Source organism: Mastigoproctus giganteus, chromosome 10 (assembly GCF_048544385.1).
Source record: "Mastigoproctus giganteus isolate SK-2022 chromosome 10, ASM4854438v1, whole genome shotgun sequence".
NCBI lineage: Eukaryota > Metazoa > Arthropoda > Arachnida > Uropygi > Thelyphonidae > Mastigoproctus > Mastigoproctus giganteus.
Window position 1 is genome coordinate 232,109,624 of NC_143584.1, and position 18,864 is coordinate 232,128,487.

Sequence of the window (18,864 nt, forward strand, 5' to 3'; positions counted from 1 at the left end):
GCACCGGCGAGGTGATTTGATAGAGGTGTATATAGCCTTGAATGGTTTGAGCATGCTCAATTCTTCCTCTTGCTCAGAATAATCACCTGAGAGGGCATAAATTCAAATTGAGGAAAGACAGATGTAGGATAGATGTGCGGAAATTTCCCTTTAGCCAGCGGGCAGTTATAAATTTAAGGCTCAGCTGGACAGGTATTTTGAATGAATGGAGGGATGAAGTCGAAGTGTGGTTTTTTTTTTTTTTTTTTGGCTGATGCTGCATAATCTTGCTTTCTTGCGTCATATGCCTCTGCTAATGCTAATATCATAATTGGCTTGTTTCCAATTCTTCAGTTTTGTTTTCTGCCTACACCAAAGTTTGCAACAATTGTAAAGCCGTTATTAATTAGTCCAAACATGATTTTGAACAGGCTAAGAGTAGAAAACTTGCTTCTTGCCCTAATAGTAGCCAAGCATTCTGATCTCTTGGCAAAGCTTTTGGCCATCTCTGTTCCCACCTCTGTCAAAACCAGATGGTTCTATTGTCACTTCAGCCAAGGATAAAGTTGACCTGCTAACATTCCATTTTTCTTCCAACTCGTGTACGTGTATTAATGATCTTGGTAAAACATCCCAACACACTCATTCAGTGCCTCCTGTGGTTTACTGTGAATTCTCTTATATTAGCATTAGCAGAGGCTCTGTGGTCACCTCATGAACTATACCAGAGAGCTGACATGGCACCCTTCACTTTGCCAGTTATTCAGAATAAACCAATAAATGAAGCACTGAAACATGCCATGCAACCACATATTTGTCATTATTTTCATTTTCTAATGGCCTCTGATTAATGCCATGACCATTAAATACATAAGGGTTGCCAATCTTGAACCTGAACAGCAGTCCCATTTATGGGACAAAATCCACCCTAAGATTGTTTAGGGTATAAAAAACTGAGATATCTTAGAATTCCTTTATTTTTTATATCATAAGTAGAAAGTAAAAATGTAGGCATGTTCATTAAGTTTTAAAAATAAATACATCACTCTACACTGTATTGTTACTCATTATTTACTCTGTTCTGTTGTTACTGTCTATCCTGGAAAAGACATTTTTTTTAGGCATGATAAAGAATCCATTTCCATGGCAAAAGTACAAGCACTTCAACCTAGCTCGTTTGTATTATTTAGTATCCAATCTTGCAAAGCAGATATCATGTAGTGGAACATCACAGCAACTCCAAATTCCCTTTGTTTTCTTGCTGCATAATGCACATCTTTGAGTTTGAATTGGTATTACGAGTTGATTTCATCGATCGAACCCTAATATCTTGGCTTACTCTTCCCCCCCAAAAGCCTACTTTTTTTTTGTTGACCAGAGCACTTGTGACTTGATGAAGAAGGCTTTGAAACACAATCCAAAACAATTTTTCTTCTTGCTTCTAGCAGAGAAAGTGTGTCATCTGGATTCTGGTGATGAAATTTTCCAAGAATTTACAACAGCAGTGTCAAGCAGTTGTGTCAAAATTGGAAACCATCATATCTTCCCATGTATTCTAACTCCATATAGAGATACTTCCTTATCTAGCATGAACCTGAAATTTGATTTTTTATATTTTGAAATAACCTTTGGTATTCCTTTTGGAGCCTTTGAGAATAGGATGTGCAACTGCTAGTTGGGTAAACCTTAATGTAATTTGTAGCAACTGTAACAGGAGTGTTATACCACTTTGATCAATACTTCAATGTTAAAATCAGATCTGTGACCTTTCTGTTGTTTTTATCCATAACTTTGGATGGCATAAATTTTTTTTGTATAATTTTCTTTCTCCCAATGCTTTCAATGTATCAGTGCTTGTAAAGAAATTATCAAAAAAAAGATTTCGTGGTTTACAGCTTCATTTTCAGGAATGACAAAAATAAGGTTATATATAACTCTTAGTCCAAGTGGTTCATTTCTGGTGTCCTTGTGTTTACCAAGGTATGGCAGAAAATTATAAAAGTATCCATCGGCAGCACAAAGGCACCAAATCTTTTTGTCAAATTTTGTCCCCCCTGAACACTTGAGCAGAGTGCATTCCATAGTACTGTACTATCCTGCACCTGACCTACCACTGGCTACAAAGTCGACAGGTGCTGGCACTCAACACTCAACATAACGAGGCACATACTTACACACCTACATACATACATACAGTTGCCGGCCTTCGCATTTTCAAATGCTACAGTGGCATATGGGGGGAGCCCTGGAGACCGCAGTTGAAAGAAACACACCTTGACCTTGCACCTGATTTACCTTACAAAGAAAATTAGCAACTACGCTGCACTAGTAGACAAAATTTGACAACGAGATTGGCCTTGGAAAAGCGTGCCCTCTCTTTATTATGGAGTTGTCTTTGTGCCCATTAGCAGCCGTGGATCCGGGGTCTGGTTTGACAAAGCTATTCTGAGTGTAAACAGGCTGAAACTAGAAACAATGCAACATGCCATCCTTCTTGCCATTTTGTGATGGCCTGTTGTACTGTCAGCACCCGTGCTCTGCAGGTGCTGGCTGGTGCACTTCCAATGGACATTGAAGTTGTCAGATGCAGGCTGCTCTACAGTCTTTCCAAGGGAAGATCTGCCATGTGCCTTGGATTCACAACTGATCCTGCCAACAATACCCAGGCAGAGAAAAAGCAGCTGACACAACTCAATGCAGACTTGGCAGTCAAGGCACACTAATTCTACTAAAGGGAATATCATTAAAAAAATTCATCCCTGAAATTTAACAAAGCCTACCCTGAGTCACCTTCGTGGTTCACCCCTGGCCTGTATGTCTCATTCCTACTTACTGGCCACAGATCAATCAATGGAAAATTGGAAGTGCTAGGTATCATTGATGATCCCTTGTGTCATTGCAGCTTCCCTGAAAACTGGGACCATCTTATGTGCAATTGTGAAATCCACAAGGATATGAGATGTACTCTACTCACAAGGATACACGATATTCCAAACAACCTTGAGCTCTACGCACCGGAAAACACAGCCACTTTGCACGGGACCTGTTTGAGAAGCGGAAAACCTACCTACAACATAACCTTTTAACAATCGAGCACTAGATCTAAAAATCTAATCCACTTGGACTTGGCCCACAGAAGGAACAAAGACCCTTCCCGCCAAATGGCAACTTATGCAATACTCTTTTCCCCCCCTTTTGCCTGATGGAGACATCTCCATTTCACCCGATGAGGATACCTTCTCTGTCTTCCTCAAGGCTCATCATATCTCCCTCTTTTCTCCTCTTCAACTATATCCACGCTTTCCTACTTTTATTTATTTATCTATTTTGTGTCTCCATCCAGCAAGCTCAGGCAACCCTGGCGGACACAAGCCAGAGAATAATGGGTAGCCTGGCTACCTCCTAGCAGTGTGTGCAAGCAACGTGGCATCCCACCTGGGGCCCTGCAGCCAATTGCCAGGGCACACAACAGAACCCAACACAATTCTACATACAACATTTTCCTGGCATTTACAGTAGTTCTATATTTCTTCACGGTTATGGAGCAGATGTGGGTAACCACAGGTGGCACCTAACTATAACACTGCATTACTGTATCATTTTGGTGATTTACAAATGGCATCAGATATGCCAAATTTTAAAACTTTTCCGTTTAAGTATCTGGTTATGGTTTCATCGATAATGGCATTGTTATTCAAGTGAAAGTACCTTTGATTTCCTTAAATTTGTCCTGACATAGCATTGTATACAAATGGCACACCTACATCTGGTTAAAATTACAACTATCTGGCCAAAGTCCTGAAAATGGTATGCAGAATTTCAAATGACATAATACTTACATTTGACTGGCCAGTTTTTGGTTCTTTCATATATTCGTATATATGGTTCTTTTATTACCGATAAGCACTATGGACTGACATAACTTTCCTCCTTCACTGTCAGTGAATAACTGAGGACTGTGATGTATCTGGCTGCATAAAAATCTTACTACTATGACATCATCTACTGCCACAAAATATAAACCACATAATTATTTTCATGGGATACCTTCATAGTTTTGGGAATTAATAAATATAATTATTTATTACTGTAACAATTATATTACTCCGTAAATGTGTCCCAAAAATGAGACGTTGGCCATTAGTGGGTTAAAGAAGTCCAGAGTTAGTGCTGGATTGTCTCTCTCTCCCTCTTCCCCCAAATTACTATCTTTTTATTTGGTTGTTATTATATGAAATGGTTTTTTGTATTGATTGTTATTCATTTGTTTAGCGAAATTATTATTATTATTTTTTTTTTTTTCTAATCAGGAAAAACCATGGTAGCATAGCATGTGCTGCTGCCAGGGCTTATTGGGTTAGGAGAACATTTTTAATTTCAAGCATCTTAATACTAAAATACCTTTTAGTATTAAGATGCTAAAAGGTATGATTACAGTAATGCTAGAACTAGCATTGCTGTAATCATATCTACAAAATTCATGATTTGATTAAGAATAAGCTTTTGTTTTCTAGCCATCCAGGCTATTTTGGTAAAGTGGGCATGAGGAACTTTCACTTACGAAAAAATCATTATTGGAAACCTTGCATCAATATTGACAAACTGTGGTCTCTAGTAACTGAACAGACAAGAATGAAATATAAGAATGATAGGGATGGCAAAGCACCTGTTATTGATGTCGTGAGATCTGTAAGTCTTTTTATTTTAATATTTTAACTTTCATTTATTGAAATTTGCTAGTGAGTATGAACTGTTTTGTGATTGACACGGCTTGATACTTGAATGTATAAATGTACATCTCTAAATTACGAACAAGAGTTTTTGTGGTTTTATATTTCACAATTTTCCTTTTTAAACAGTGCCATTTTTTTGCTATTTAATTCTTTAAAAATTTGTCTCCAATGCCACACTGCTCCATAATGAGCAGTTGTGCAGAGAAATAGTGGGCCAGTAAATCAGAGTATCTTTTAATGGGGGATTTTAATTTCCCAGAGATTGCCTGGAATTTGTGGGTTGGTCACTCACACGCTATCAAGGCTTTTGTGGATTTAATGGATGATTGTTTTCTACAGCAGCATGTTTGTGAGGCAACTAGAGGGAGTAATACTTGTGATCTGATTATCAGTAGTGATTCTTCATGCATCAAGAATCTGCAGATAAAAGAACCACTAGGTGGCAGTGATCACAGTGTCCTGAAGTGGAGGCAAATTGCTGCTTAAAATACTGCCCCTGTTAAAGTAGCAAAAAAAAAAAGTTTAATTCTTTAGCCTACATCAGCTGTGCCATTTCTCCTACTTAAGTGAAGAGGTGGGGAATATATATTTATATATAGAAATTGTAGTATTTTAATTGGTGTTGTAATTTTTGGGTGTTATAATGTAATTTAAACAGCTGATGCTTGTGGTCTTAAGGTGCCTCCGTAGCCAGGTGAGCAGGAGCAGGAGTGCATAGCACATGATTCCTTCTTGATTAGACTGGGGTTCGAGCCCATGACCACCAAATACGGAGGATGCGGAGTGACCACCGCATATCTACGGAGTAATATGGCCTTAGTTGCTAATGCTCCTAAAAACCAAATAACAACAACAGCTTGTGATATTTAAACAAACCTCACTTCTATTTCCACTTGATTTAATGCATTAAACCAAGTGGAGTTGGAGGTTTGTCTAAAATATTACAACTGTGTAAGATATATATTAGTAAAGTCACAAAACTTGAGGAAAATACAATACATAACTTATGGACTAGGATCACTGCCAAAGTAATGAAACACCACAACTGTAAATGAATGTTTGGTATGTTTGGGTTTAAAGATGTTATCTGGATATGGTTGAAAGGGGAAAAAATGACCATTTGTGTAGCGTCATCAATCTTTGAAATTGAGAGGAAAGACAGCAATATGCAGGCAGTAATAAATCAGATACATTTTTGAATATTTTATTAGGTTAGACCAGTGGTCTCCAAAGTGTGGGGTGCACAAGATGATCCAAGGGATGATTTGATAAGCAGAGCGGGCAATGCATTCCTTCCATTTGGATCAACGTACCTATGTGAGGTGCCTTTCTCTGCAATGACTATTATTAAAACCACTTTTAGAAATAAACTTAACTTGGAACCAGATCTTCAAGTAGTTGTGTCCCAAAATATGAAACCAAGATACACAGTAATAATGAAAAATATTGAAGCACATTGTTCCCACTGAAAAAAAAAAAAAAAAAAAAAAAAAAAGCCATTGATTTGATTTATACCACTTTATACTTTAATTTCAATTTTTTTTTTTTTTTTTTTTTTGTAATTTTGCATTGAATTAGATTGTGATCTTTTCAAATTATGTGATTCTAATAGATATAATGCATACATGTAAATTATTTATAAACAAAACAAATAGTATTGCATTACATATACAGCAGACTCTCGTTTTACCGGGATCGTATTAACCAGGGCCCTTCAAGATTCTAAAAAAAAAAAAAAAAAAAAAAAATTCAACCAGAAATCATAAAATTTAAAGTAATAACTAGAATAGGCATAAACAGAAATTTTGCAACTTGTAAATAAGCGACAAGAAGCTGCATTATAAGTCGTCATTAGGAGATGTGTACCTATTATCTTGCGATCTCCGCTGTCTTCACATCCGCCACTCAAAAAAAAAAAAAAAACTACCAGATGTTTAGTTTGATTTAGTGTCATGTTGATTGTTGTGTTCCGTCGCACCACAAAAGGACAAATTTTGTTTCGTTATTCATGTCAGAGATGTCGGAATTTTTTTATAGTGTTTTTTTTTTTTTTGTTTAGAAATCGCGAAAATGATGGGCAAATGCAAGAGTTGCACCTACAATTAAACAAAAACTTGAAATTATTCAAAATTTTGAAAACAGTGCATCCGTTAAATCTCTAAAGAACCACTATTATGTTGACGACGAAACCATATGCAACTTTGTAAAAATTAAAGGGAAACTATTAGATTTAAAATCGACATTGTAAAACATAAATGCGTGACCAATACGCACTACTCAGTATGCAAGTAGTCCATGGTAAGTTTTTTATCTATCGCCATACATTTTACATAGGTTGCTGAACATTTTTCGATACAGTACATCCCCGACTTATGTAGATTCAGACTTTTATATGACTGAAGATTTCAGTGAAGGGGACACACACACATTTCACCATAATAATGTAAAGCCCACAGAATTCTGGCTATTGGTACTATAGCAAATGCAATAAGATTGAATTTACTACCTGTTTATAATTGGTTACACTACAGACAAGCCCAGTGCAAATTGTTTTTTTGGCAGTGACCTCCAGAAATGTGCTTTAATTTTGACCGTCATCATGGTGCCAACTAAGAGAATAAGTGACAACGGTACTAGTAAATTTACGAAGCAAAGGAAAGCGATCGAGTCTGAAAATTGAAATAACATTGTATGAAAACGGTCAAACATTAACAAGTATCGCACGGAATTCAGACTTGTCAGTGGTAATGGTGAACACCATAAAGGAGAAAGAGTATGAGAAGTGGTGAAGTGATCGGTACCAATGAAGATTAACTATAATAACCAAGACTACAAAATACATACCAGTCTTTACAGTACAATAACGTGTTTTTTCTTCCTTTTATGTTTTCTTTGCTACTTCACTGCTGTCCCCAGATAAAGTTTTTAATTGAACTAATTAAAAATATATAACTATTTTTCTTCATTCTTCTGAGGAAATTATGTGGTTTTTTGTAATTTTGGCATATTAGGGATATGGCAGCAGTATTTTATTAGTCATTCCAGAGTTATGTAAAGCTCGACTTACGTAAGAAGTCCTGAAACGTATCTCTGATGTCCGGGACTTACTGTATTTTTGGATTATCCGGGAATTTCTTTTTACCATCCATCCCGGAAAATCAAGAGTCTACTGTACTACACTTGTTACATTAATGATTTCATATAATTTTGTGCTTGAACTTCAGTTAATTGTTTTGTATTTTTTTATTTGTGATCTTTTAAAATTATATGTGATTTTAGATATGCCTTCCATGTGAATGATTTATAAATAAAAAATATATATATATTAAACTTATTTAATTTTTTATTCTGGGGTACGCACTAGTCCTTTTAAGTAAAATAAAAGTGCACAACCAAAAACGTTCACTGGATTATTCCAAATATATGCTGAATTAGTATCAATTATTACTGTTGACCAAACAGAGAACTTCATTAAAAGAATAATTAAAGCAAAGAAACAAAATTAGATTTAAACTTTACTGCTTCCAAGGGGAGAAATCAAAAGTGCATGTTATACAATTGGAGTTCACTAGTCTCCTCTGATAGATAAGTTAGATAAGAAGAGAAAACACATGGATTAGGCAGCAAACTCAAGTAAAGGACATTCTTATCAAAACTAAAGAACTAAAATGGCCTTGGGCAGGACACATAGCTTGAAGACATGATGATAGATGGACCAAAAAAATAACAGAATGGTACCAAAAGAGGAGCTAGAAGAAATCCTGGAAGACAAAGGCGGAGATGGATATATGAAATTCATGAGTTTGTGGGTAGTAAATGGATGGCCAGTGCTCAAAACAGAAAGAACTGGAAAGTTGCTGGAGAGGCCTTCATCCTGCAGTGGATTGAAAATGGCTGATGATGATGATGACTCTCCTCTGGACCGATAGTGACCAGAAATGTGAAAAAAGTTCAGTCATCTGTTTGGGAATTAGAAAAATAAAAGCAGAAATATAATAGCTCTGAAAAATGTAATGGTCACATCCAAATATAATGAAATCCAGCTGTAGTTTAGGAGGTAATTTTGAAGCAGTAATAAATTTTGCTGAACTTTAAACAGATAAAAAGAGTTGTGTTAAGAATATAGTATCTGAATTCCCCACAGCTTGCCTAATAGTTAACAAGACATAAAAAAGAATATTCTAGTAAAGTAGAGGGCAAAGTTAGGGAAGTAGAAGTGGTAGTGGTGGTTCAGATATGTTTTAGGTTGTAATTCCATTCCTTTAGCTAGGCACTTGAACAGATTATGCTCAGTGCATTGCATATAAAGTTAAATGTTTGTTGTAGATAAAAATATATAAATAAAACTTTTTACTAATAAAAGTGGTTAGAAAAGCTGATGTGCGGTGTAATCAAGAAAGAATATCGGTTACAGTAATGTTTTACGATGAGATGGTAATTTAACATTAGTATAGCCGTATAGTGTAAGGAAGCCCAAGGCTTTTGCTGCACCAGTAAAAAAATAAATAATAAAATAAACTACCTATTCGACTTCTTCCTCACATAGCTGTCAGCCTCAGCCACCAGTGGAGGTAACTTATTCCAGTAATTCATAACTCGCTGGACAAGAGCTTAATATGAGTATTTTAGTATTAATATCAATCTGCCTTCATCACATTGTTTTCATCGTTCTGGAATGTGCTACAGTTTTTTCTTTGGGCTGCATGGACTTACTGATTGCTGTTGCTTTAAGCTCTGTACCGAGTTTGTTTTCCTCTCCTACTTCTTTCTTCTTCTATTGTCTTTTCTCTTTCATGTTCTTTCTATTTCCTTATTTAGTATTAACAGTATGCAAAAAGTGAATCCTTGACTGGCTCAATAAACCAGGAGTGATAACCAGCTAGTGGCAATATATGTTTAATAACAATATATGTTTAATATCTGTACAGTATTGTATATAGGTGGTAAGGCTGGATCTACTTAGTTTAATAAAGTAAATTAAAAATTAACCATATAGTGCAAGGAAGCCCCAGGCTTTGGCTATATTGGCCAGAAATTTTTATGAAATAGGGATTTCATAAAAATCGAAGGTTTGTTGCAAGGAGATTCAAGATTTATCTGATCTTAGACAATGCATATGGGTGGCACTACAGGAAATTATCCCTGAGATGCTTGCAACGTGGTTGAGCGATTTGAAATTTGTATGGGCACTGATGGGGCACATTGAATTCTTGACCTTTATATGTACAACCAGGCCTCGCATAACATGTTTTTCGGTTACTGCTATTTGAAAAAATTATATGACTTTTCACTTTACACAATGCAAATTTCCAGTTAACGCGATCTTTTTTTATTTTTATGTGTTCGTTGAAAAAGATTTGAATCACGTGTTAAGCTTACCGCTCATTGGACCGGCAATAATCAAACGTTTGCCTGCTACCCGCCTCAGTATGTTCCATCAACCATCGGAAGAAGGTTAATAAAGGCAATGCAGACTTGCATTTAAAAATTCCAATTTTTAAATGAGCCAGATGAAAATGTTACTGCAAAGTAAAAGAACTAGGGAAATCTTTCGTGAACCTCAAACAAAAGGTTTGAGGTTCTCTGCAATATTCATTTCACCAGCGCCCAGAGAAGATTGTTGTCATCTATCGGAAATTGATTGATGATAAGAGAAGGTCATCTCTGTTCAAATATTTCCGTAACAAATTGTTTCTTCATTCTGTATTTTGTCAGAGGTTCCCAAACTTTCTCAGTTCACGGCACCCTTAGCATCCCAATAATCTTTTCACGCCGCACCTAGATCAAAAGAAATACCTAACAGTTTCGTTTATTAAGTAATTAGGTCCAAATAACTTAATAAGAAACGTTGAAACTGAACTACCTCAAGCTAGTAGTACACGTGGCATCCAACAGATGTCAATTATCACTGTTTCCCTCAAATTTAAAATATTCCACGGCTCACAGTTTGGGAACTGCAGTTTTATGCAATAAACATTTAATTCCCTAATTATTTCAATTATCTTTTACATGTTATACAATTAAAAAGTTATTTAAAATAAGTATTTTTAAAATTCTTTATGGACATTCTTTAAGGTCAAGGACCAATTATAATTTTTCCTATTGATTATTATATTAGAATAACGCGTTTCCATTTTGCGCAATGCGCTTGTGGGACGACTTAATCGTGTTAATTGAGGTCAGCCTGTAATATATATATATATATATATATTACAGAATATATAAATAAATATATATATATATATATATATTTCCCCCCCCTGTTTCAAACATGGATATTGTATAAAAATAAACTTGTGATCATGCTATTATGTCATTCATATTAAATTCACTGGATTTCACTAAAATATGCAGTGACGTTTGGGACACCTTATATAATTAGATTGATTCCATCCATCCCAGATGTCTTTTATGTTTAGCTTCAACCTTCCACTCTCCTTATATTTAGTACAAAATCATTTACCTCCTTGTTACAGCTTGATAAACTTCCAGCATCCTCTTCCCTAAAACATTCCTCATGAGAGTGACATCAAAATACGAATCCAATTTATCAGTGACCTGAGCAGGGTCATCGACAGTTGACCCACAGCAGAGTGCCTGAAATCCCCAACACCTTGCTTTCCAGCTGCATTTCCCAATAGAAGCATTGCAAGAATCACCTTCACCTTTGTATGCAGCTCTAGTTAATCTATTAGTCTGTGTATCCCCCAAGCTAGCAGTTTTCTGACCCACTTATCACTGCCTTGCTGGCATCAGCAAATATTCTTGTGTATCTTCTATTTAAGTGTATCCCATCCCTGTCAAAACAGTCTTTCCTGTTAACAAACAAAGAACATGTTGAGAAAAATTCTGCCCAATTAGCCTTACACATTCTCTATAGAGCCGAATCGATGAACTAGGTTCTCAATAAGCCCCTCCCCACCCCACTGTCAAATTCAAGCCTGCCGTTTTTACAAGATAGATTTTTGCACATCTATCATGCAACCATAATTTTATATTTAAATTTATTGTTGGAGCAAACTTCCATGTATTAACCTGTTCATTTTAACTGCTATGCCATAACGTTTAGTTTATTTAATCCATTTAAAGCCAAAAACATTTCAAATGAATCTTCTGTTCTTCAAAATCTCTTGTATGTCGCTGCAACAGCTGATTTTAGATTTGCAATTTCAAATGAAGAAGTAAAATAACTTCACGGGGTGTTTCGTGGTAGTAAACTATTCATAAAATCTTAGTCTTAACTGTGTCAGCTAAATGAGTGAATCCAAACTCCTGGTTAGCACAATTAATACTGAAATAATAGGGATAACAGAAACATGGTGTCATGAAAATACAGAATAATGAGTTTCTGTGGTGTCCAAGATAGGGGTGGGATCATGCATCTTATCAAAAGCAGAAGCAAAACTGAAGCTTTCCCAAATTCCGAACTTATGCATGCTAACATAGAATCTGTGTTGTGTAAATGTAAAGTATTGTGTGCAAAGGTAAAATGAGAGTGTAGGCTGTGTGCAACTGACATGAGAAATGAGAGGTTCTACATATAGGTGGAACAAATGTGAATGTGTTTATTATGGGTAATCCTAATTTACCCCTTAGTGACTTCCCATGGGTGACATTTTTTAAATAAACAAGTTGATTATTCTTTCCAGCAAAGTGTTAGAAAATTCTAGCAACACAAATATTGTAGCCTTGATGATTACCCACACTTGGATGATACATTATGGGAAGTGAAAGATGTAGTTAAAAGGCATGGGTTTTAATTTCATGAACAGGAACTGACAGTTTTATATACTGTATGGCCTCTATCTACTGGGCAGATGCGAGATAGAGGCCATACAGTATACTAAAACTGTCAGTTCCTGTTCATGAAATTAAAACCCATGCCTTTTAACTACATCTTTCACTTCCCATATTGTTTCACATCCATTTAGGCCTAAAACTTGAACAATATTTCTTTTTTATATTAAGAAATATTGTTCAAGTTTTAGGCCTAAATGGATGTCAGATGAACTAATTAGACATGTGACAGAGAAGAAAAATGCATGGGATACATATAAATTAAAATGTGACACAGAAGCCTATGATAGATATAAGCTGGTCTATAACCAATTTACAAAGGAGGTTAGGCAGGCGAAGGCAGATTACGAGAAATCTTTGGCAAAGGATGCAAAGAAAAACAGCAAAGAGTTCTTTATTTATGTAAACTCTAGAAGGAAGGGGATGAATCAGATTGGTCCACTTTATCGATGGTTCTACTGTTAATGATTCTGCTCAGGTAGCTAATAAACTAAATGAATATTTTGCATCGGCATTCACACATGAGGAGTTATTCAGGAAGGAGAATGACAGAGGTGTATTCAACTCTGGCAGTAAGCTAGATAATCTTGTAATAACTGAGCGTATAGTTGAGGAGAAATTGTTGAAGATAAACACAAGAAAGGCACATGAGGTGGATGAAATCTATCCAGTTATATTAAAGGAGGTGGCAAAAGAAGTAAGCAAACCCTTAGCTATAATTATGAGAGCTTCCCTGGACTCGGGGGAGGTACACATGGACTGGAGATGTGCAAATGTGACCCCAATCCACAAAGGAGGATCAAAGGGAGACACAGGTAATTACACACCTATTAATTTAACTCTGTTCCAGGGAAATTAATGGAGGCACTGCTTAAAGACGCATTGCAGGATCATCTAGACAAGACTTCAGTTATAGCTCGGACACAGCATGGGCTTGTTAAGGGGAAGTCTTGTCTGACTAATTTGATTGGTTAGTATGATGTAGTCACAAAGGATGCAAAGAATAACTTTGATATCATCTATTTGGATCTTAGAAAAGCTTTTGATACTGTTGCACATTGGAGGCAAATTGCTGCTATGGATAAAGGGATGGTTGAGTAGGAGAAGACAGAGAGTGGTAATCAATGGACACTGCTCTCATGGACTAATGTTATTAGTGGAGTCCTTCAGGGTTCAGTGTTGGGTCCATTGTTGTTTCCTGTATTTATAAATGATATTGATGATGGTATATCAGGCTTGATGTCCAAGTTTGCAGACGATACGAAGGTTGGCAGGGTTGTTAACTACACTAATGACAGTACACTGCTGCAACAGGATCTAGAAAAGTTGAGCAGATGGGCTGAGAGGTGGCAAATGAAGTTTAACACTGACAAATGTAAAGTACTACATATGGGAAGCAGTAATCCCAGAGTAACATATCAACTCTGTGGTACCACACTGACAGTGGTAGAGAATGAAAAGGATCTGGGGGTAATTGTGCAAGCAGATATGAAGTTTTCTGAGCAGTGCAGAAGGTTCTGCAAGAGTTTCTCATGGTGTCTTGTCAATGATATACAGGAATTTTTCTAGCAGAGATAAGGTGATTATCCCCTTGTATAAGGCAATGGTCAGACCACACTTTGAGTACTATATACAGGTCTGGAAGCCTCATTTTAAGAAGGATGTAGAGCTGTTGGAACGAGTACAGAGAGGGGCAACAAGATTAATGAATGGAACAAAGAGTTGTTATTACAAAGAAAGGTTTAAATTTTGCAAATTGCAGTGTCTGGAGACTAGTCACCTGCGAGGGGATCTGATTGAGGTGTATAAAGCCTTGAATGCTTTGAGCATGCTCAATGCTATTGGGATACTTCCTCTTGCTCAGAATACTTGCCTGTTGGAAGTTTGCCTTTAGCCAGTGGGTGGCTGATTGCTGGAACAAACTTCCATCTGTCATTGTAGAAGTTGATAGTTTAAATAGATTCAAGGCAGAACTTGACAAATGTCTGGAGCGAGTGGATGGGTGAAATAGGAGTTTTTTTTTTTTTTTTGATTGATGCTATATAAGCTTGCTTTCTTGCATCATGTGCCTTTGCTAATGCCAATACAGTGCAGTTGTGGAATATCTTTAGAGCAATACTCATGGAAGCCATATATACATATATATATCCCAAGTATGTAAAATGCATAAATGAATAGTTTAATAGCTCAATTATAATAAATATATCAAATTTAATATTGAGGTGGTATGCTTTTGCCATTTACCGCAATATCAGGGCTATGTGGAGAAGCACCATAAACACATTATCACCGGAGATTTGAGTATCGTTGACTACCCTGATCTGCGCGAAATGTTTTCATTTGGATTTAAATTTCGACCAAAAACCTATATTAATACCAAAGCCATCATTAAGCAACTACACTTAGATCTCAGCTTAAAATTATCTTACAAACACAACATATCTTTAGAAGCGTTCCACATGTGGCTTACGCTTGCATACCAGGCTATCAAGAAACAGATAAGGTCCATATATTATAAATTACCACCTACTAAGGTTTTCAATTTAGCCAAAATTAAACAGAAGCTTAAAAAGATACAAAATATGTTTATTTTTACTACCATTGATAAAACCTCTAATAATTACAGTATAATATGTAAAAAAATTTACACTACTATATTATTAAATGAGCTAAATAATAGTACCACTTACAAATTAGTAACAGACAAACGGAACTCCATTACTAAGAAAATACGGACTTGGCATAGAAAGTTAGGTTATGTTATGTTAGGTTAGGTTATGTTTACTCTGTAGTTACTCTATGGGTAGGAACTTAATTCTTTTAACCTCTACAGCTATTTCGAGGGATATCTCTTAGTTGGCTTTCTATGTTTTCTTCAAGCAGCATATACAAAAATACAGAGGGTGCTGCATATATTAGAATTCATTATAGTGATTTAGTGATAACCTAACCTAACTAACAATAACACCTTGTATCCATACATATACTGTATACCTAAATTTCATAAAACTCCTACTGGTTTTAGATTTATTACTTCGTGTAGGGATAGCTACGCTAAGATTCCGCATCACAAACTGGTTCAATTACTGCAAATAATTTTCGATAACATAGGTAATTCCAATATTATTCTCAATAATAGCCTGGTATTAAATTACATAAATAATAACATAGACATAAATACGATAGAATACATTAATACTTATGACTTCAATAACTTGTTTACTAGTATCTCTCATAACAGCCTAAAAACGGTGTTTAGTGATTATTACAATAAATATAAAAATATATTACCATGTCAGAAATACTACTGGGATGACCTTATTAACCTTTGTATTTTCAACAACTACATATTTAATGGCAGTAATTATATAGGCAACACACAGGCATAGCTATGGGAGCATGTAGCTTTTGTTTAGTGGTGAATCTATACCTTCACCATTTTGAAAATAACTTTCACAGTATTATTCTATACATATATATAGATGATTTGATTGTTATTAACAAGCCAGATTTTCTCACAGAAGCTATCTGCCAGAATTAATATTAGAATCTACTAACACAAACAGTTGCAAATCAGCTACCTTCCTAGACTTAGACATAAGTACAAAGGGTACTAGGAAAGTTTTGCAATACAGCTTTGTTTATTTAATTTTTTCAAAGTAATTTCCTCTACATTCAATACACCTCTCCATCCTCCGAAACCAATCTTTAAACCAGTTCTGCCAAGTTTCACTAGGGAGTAAAGCACACTCGTTGTCCCAAGCCCATAGAAGGTCCTCATCACTGGAAAACCGCCTCCCCTTTAGCTTCATTTTCACACGCGGGAACAGTGCAAAGTCGCAGGGAGCAAGGTCTGGACTGTAGGGAGGGTGCTCGAGAAGTTTCAGTCCTGTCGTGGTCAAATATTCGGTGCAGGCTTTGGCGCGGTGAGCTGGAGCATTATCGTGATGGAGGTACCAGGTGTCCATTCTTGACTTTGGCCGCAGGTTCTTCATAGATCCAATGACTTTAGACAGGCATTGTTCAGTATACCACTTAGCTGTGACTGTCTTCTGCGTGTCCAAAACGACACGTTCCACAATTCCACTCGATTTGAAAAATACAGCTATCATTTTCTTCTTTACAGATCGGGATTTTCTGACAATTACAGGTGTGTCGTCATCATCAAAGACCCAAACTTTGTTTTGAGCCTTGGTCGGCAGTTCGTAATAGTACAGCCAAGTTTCGTCACCTGTCATGATGTTGTTCACATACCGACATTGTCCCTTATCAAACTTTTTTAACATCTCCCGGCACCAAGTCACACGTCGTGCCATCTGCTCTTCAGTCAGTTGATGCGGCACCCAGAGAGAACAAAGTTTCTTCACGTGCAAATGATCTTGCAGAATCGAACGAATTGCTGGTGCATTTAGGCCCAAAGTAGCCTCTATCTGTTGGTAGGTCACTCGCCTGTTTTCGTCAAGCATTTTCCTCACAGCAGGAACGTTTTCCTCCGTAACTGATGTTTGTGGCCTTCCCGGCCTCTCAGAATCCTCCAGAGTGAAATTTCCCCTTTGTAATTCTCTATACCACCCGAATATCGTTGTACGATGTGGACAATCATCATCTAGTGCAAGAGTCATTTCTTCTAAGCACTGGTCTATGGTTAAACCACGCACGAAATTATACCGCAAAACTGTCCTTATCTCATTTCCTGACTACGATGCCATCGCAAGCACTTCACACTCTCACTACTAATGAATAACTGAGCCCATCGACTTGGCGCGGCGTCTACTATGCACGTATGAACATGTCTCAACATGCAGCAACAAGCAGCTTCCTGTGATTCATTGTTGCGTAATATTGCAAAACTTTCCTAGTACCCTTTGTATAGTTACGAGCTGGATTTAGGGAATAATTTCGACATTGCTTATTTAGATTTCAGCAAAGCTTTTGACTCAGTCCCACATGAGCGGTTGCTTTATAAGCTGGAACAGGTTGTAATCACTGGGAAAATCCTTAGAGGGATATAAGGATGGCTTCAGGGCAGGAGGCAGAGGGTTGTGATAAATGGCTATTCCTCAGATTGGGTTGATGTAAGAAGTGGGGTTCCCCAAGGATCAGTATTAGGACCACTGTTGTTTTTAATTTTTCATAAACGACATTGATGAAGGGATAGAGGGCGTGATGTCTAAATTTGCAGATGAGTTAAAATTGGTAGAGTAGTTATTGATCACTGTCAAGCTGAGCTTCTTCAGAGAGACCTAGATAGACTTCAGGAATGGTCAGAAAAATGGCAGCTATGCTTTAATCCAACAAAGTGTAAGGTATTACACCTGGGAAACAGTAATCCCAAAAAAAACTTATTCACTTGGTGGAGTTCAACTAAACCCAGTACTGGAGGAAACGGTCAGACATGAAATTCTCTGAGCATTGTAAACAGGTTGCAAGGAAGGCCCATGGTGTCCTATCAATGACCTATCGAACTTTTGCAAGTAGAGATAAGGACGTGATAATCCCATTATATAAGGCTTATGTTAGACCACACTTGGAATACTGTGTTCAAGTATGGAGACTGCACCTAAAGAAAGGCATCGAGCTTCTTGAAAGGGTGCAAAGACGGGTAACTCGCCTGGTGAGATCGGCAAAAGGGCGTCCTTATGAAGAAAGATTTTGAATATGTGGGTTGCAGAGTTTGGAAACTAGACACCTTAGAGGAGATTTGATTGAACTGTTTAAGGCTCTGTGAGACATCAGTAAAATGAATGAGGACGAAATTTTCAAAATTATAAATGATGCTAGAACTAGGGGACATAAATTCAAGTTACGGGGGGGGGGGAATGTTTAGATTGGACTGCAGGAAGTTTTATTTTAGCCAGCGAGTTATGAATTACTGGAATAAGTTGCCTTCATGGGTGGTAGAGGCCGACAGTTTGGGGAAATTCAAAGGTCATCTGGATAGTACTTTCGGGTAAGGGAACTTTCGGGTGAATAGGATGATAGGTTTAATTTCCTTTTTTTATTATTATTATATTTAGTTATTTATTAATTATTAATTAATATTACATTTATATTAATATTATTAATATAAAATATTAATTATTATTTAGTTATTTATTTATTTATTTATTTTTTTGGCTGATGCAGCATAAGCCATAGGGTTTCTTGCACCATGTGGCCGTTACTAATACTAACACGATTTTACTTTTTTCTTTTGTTATACGCCTGTCAGTTTGAATATCCAGTCTTCAAAGATATCACTTGTCATCCATTCTTTTTCATTAACCGTATTCCGAAAGGTGCAGTCAACTTCCAAAGATTTTGTGCCTCTAAAACATCTTGGGTTTTTTTGATTTTCCGATGACTAAAAGTCTTA

The 18,864-nt window shown here is 36.5% G+C and overlaps 1 protein-coding gene across 1 annotated transcript in view; it reads left to right on the forward strand.

Annotated features, from left to right (window-relative positions):
• The window catches only part of RpL27A (ribosomal protein L27A), a 73,087-nt gene that overhangs the window by 44,323 nt on the left and 9,900 nt on the right, over positions 1 to 18,864 (forward strand). The window contains exon 4 of the mRNA XM_090384015.1: positions 4,494 to 4,668. Coding sequence (XP_090240141.1) covers positions 4,494 to 4,668 — 175 coding nt within the window. The remainder of the gene's footprint in view (positions 1 to 4,493; positions 4,669 to 18,864) is intronic.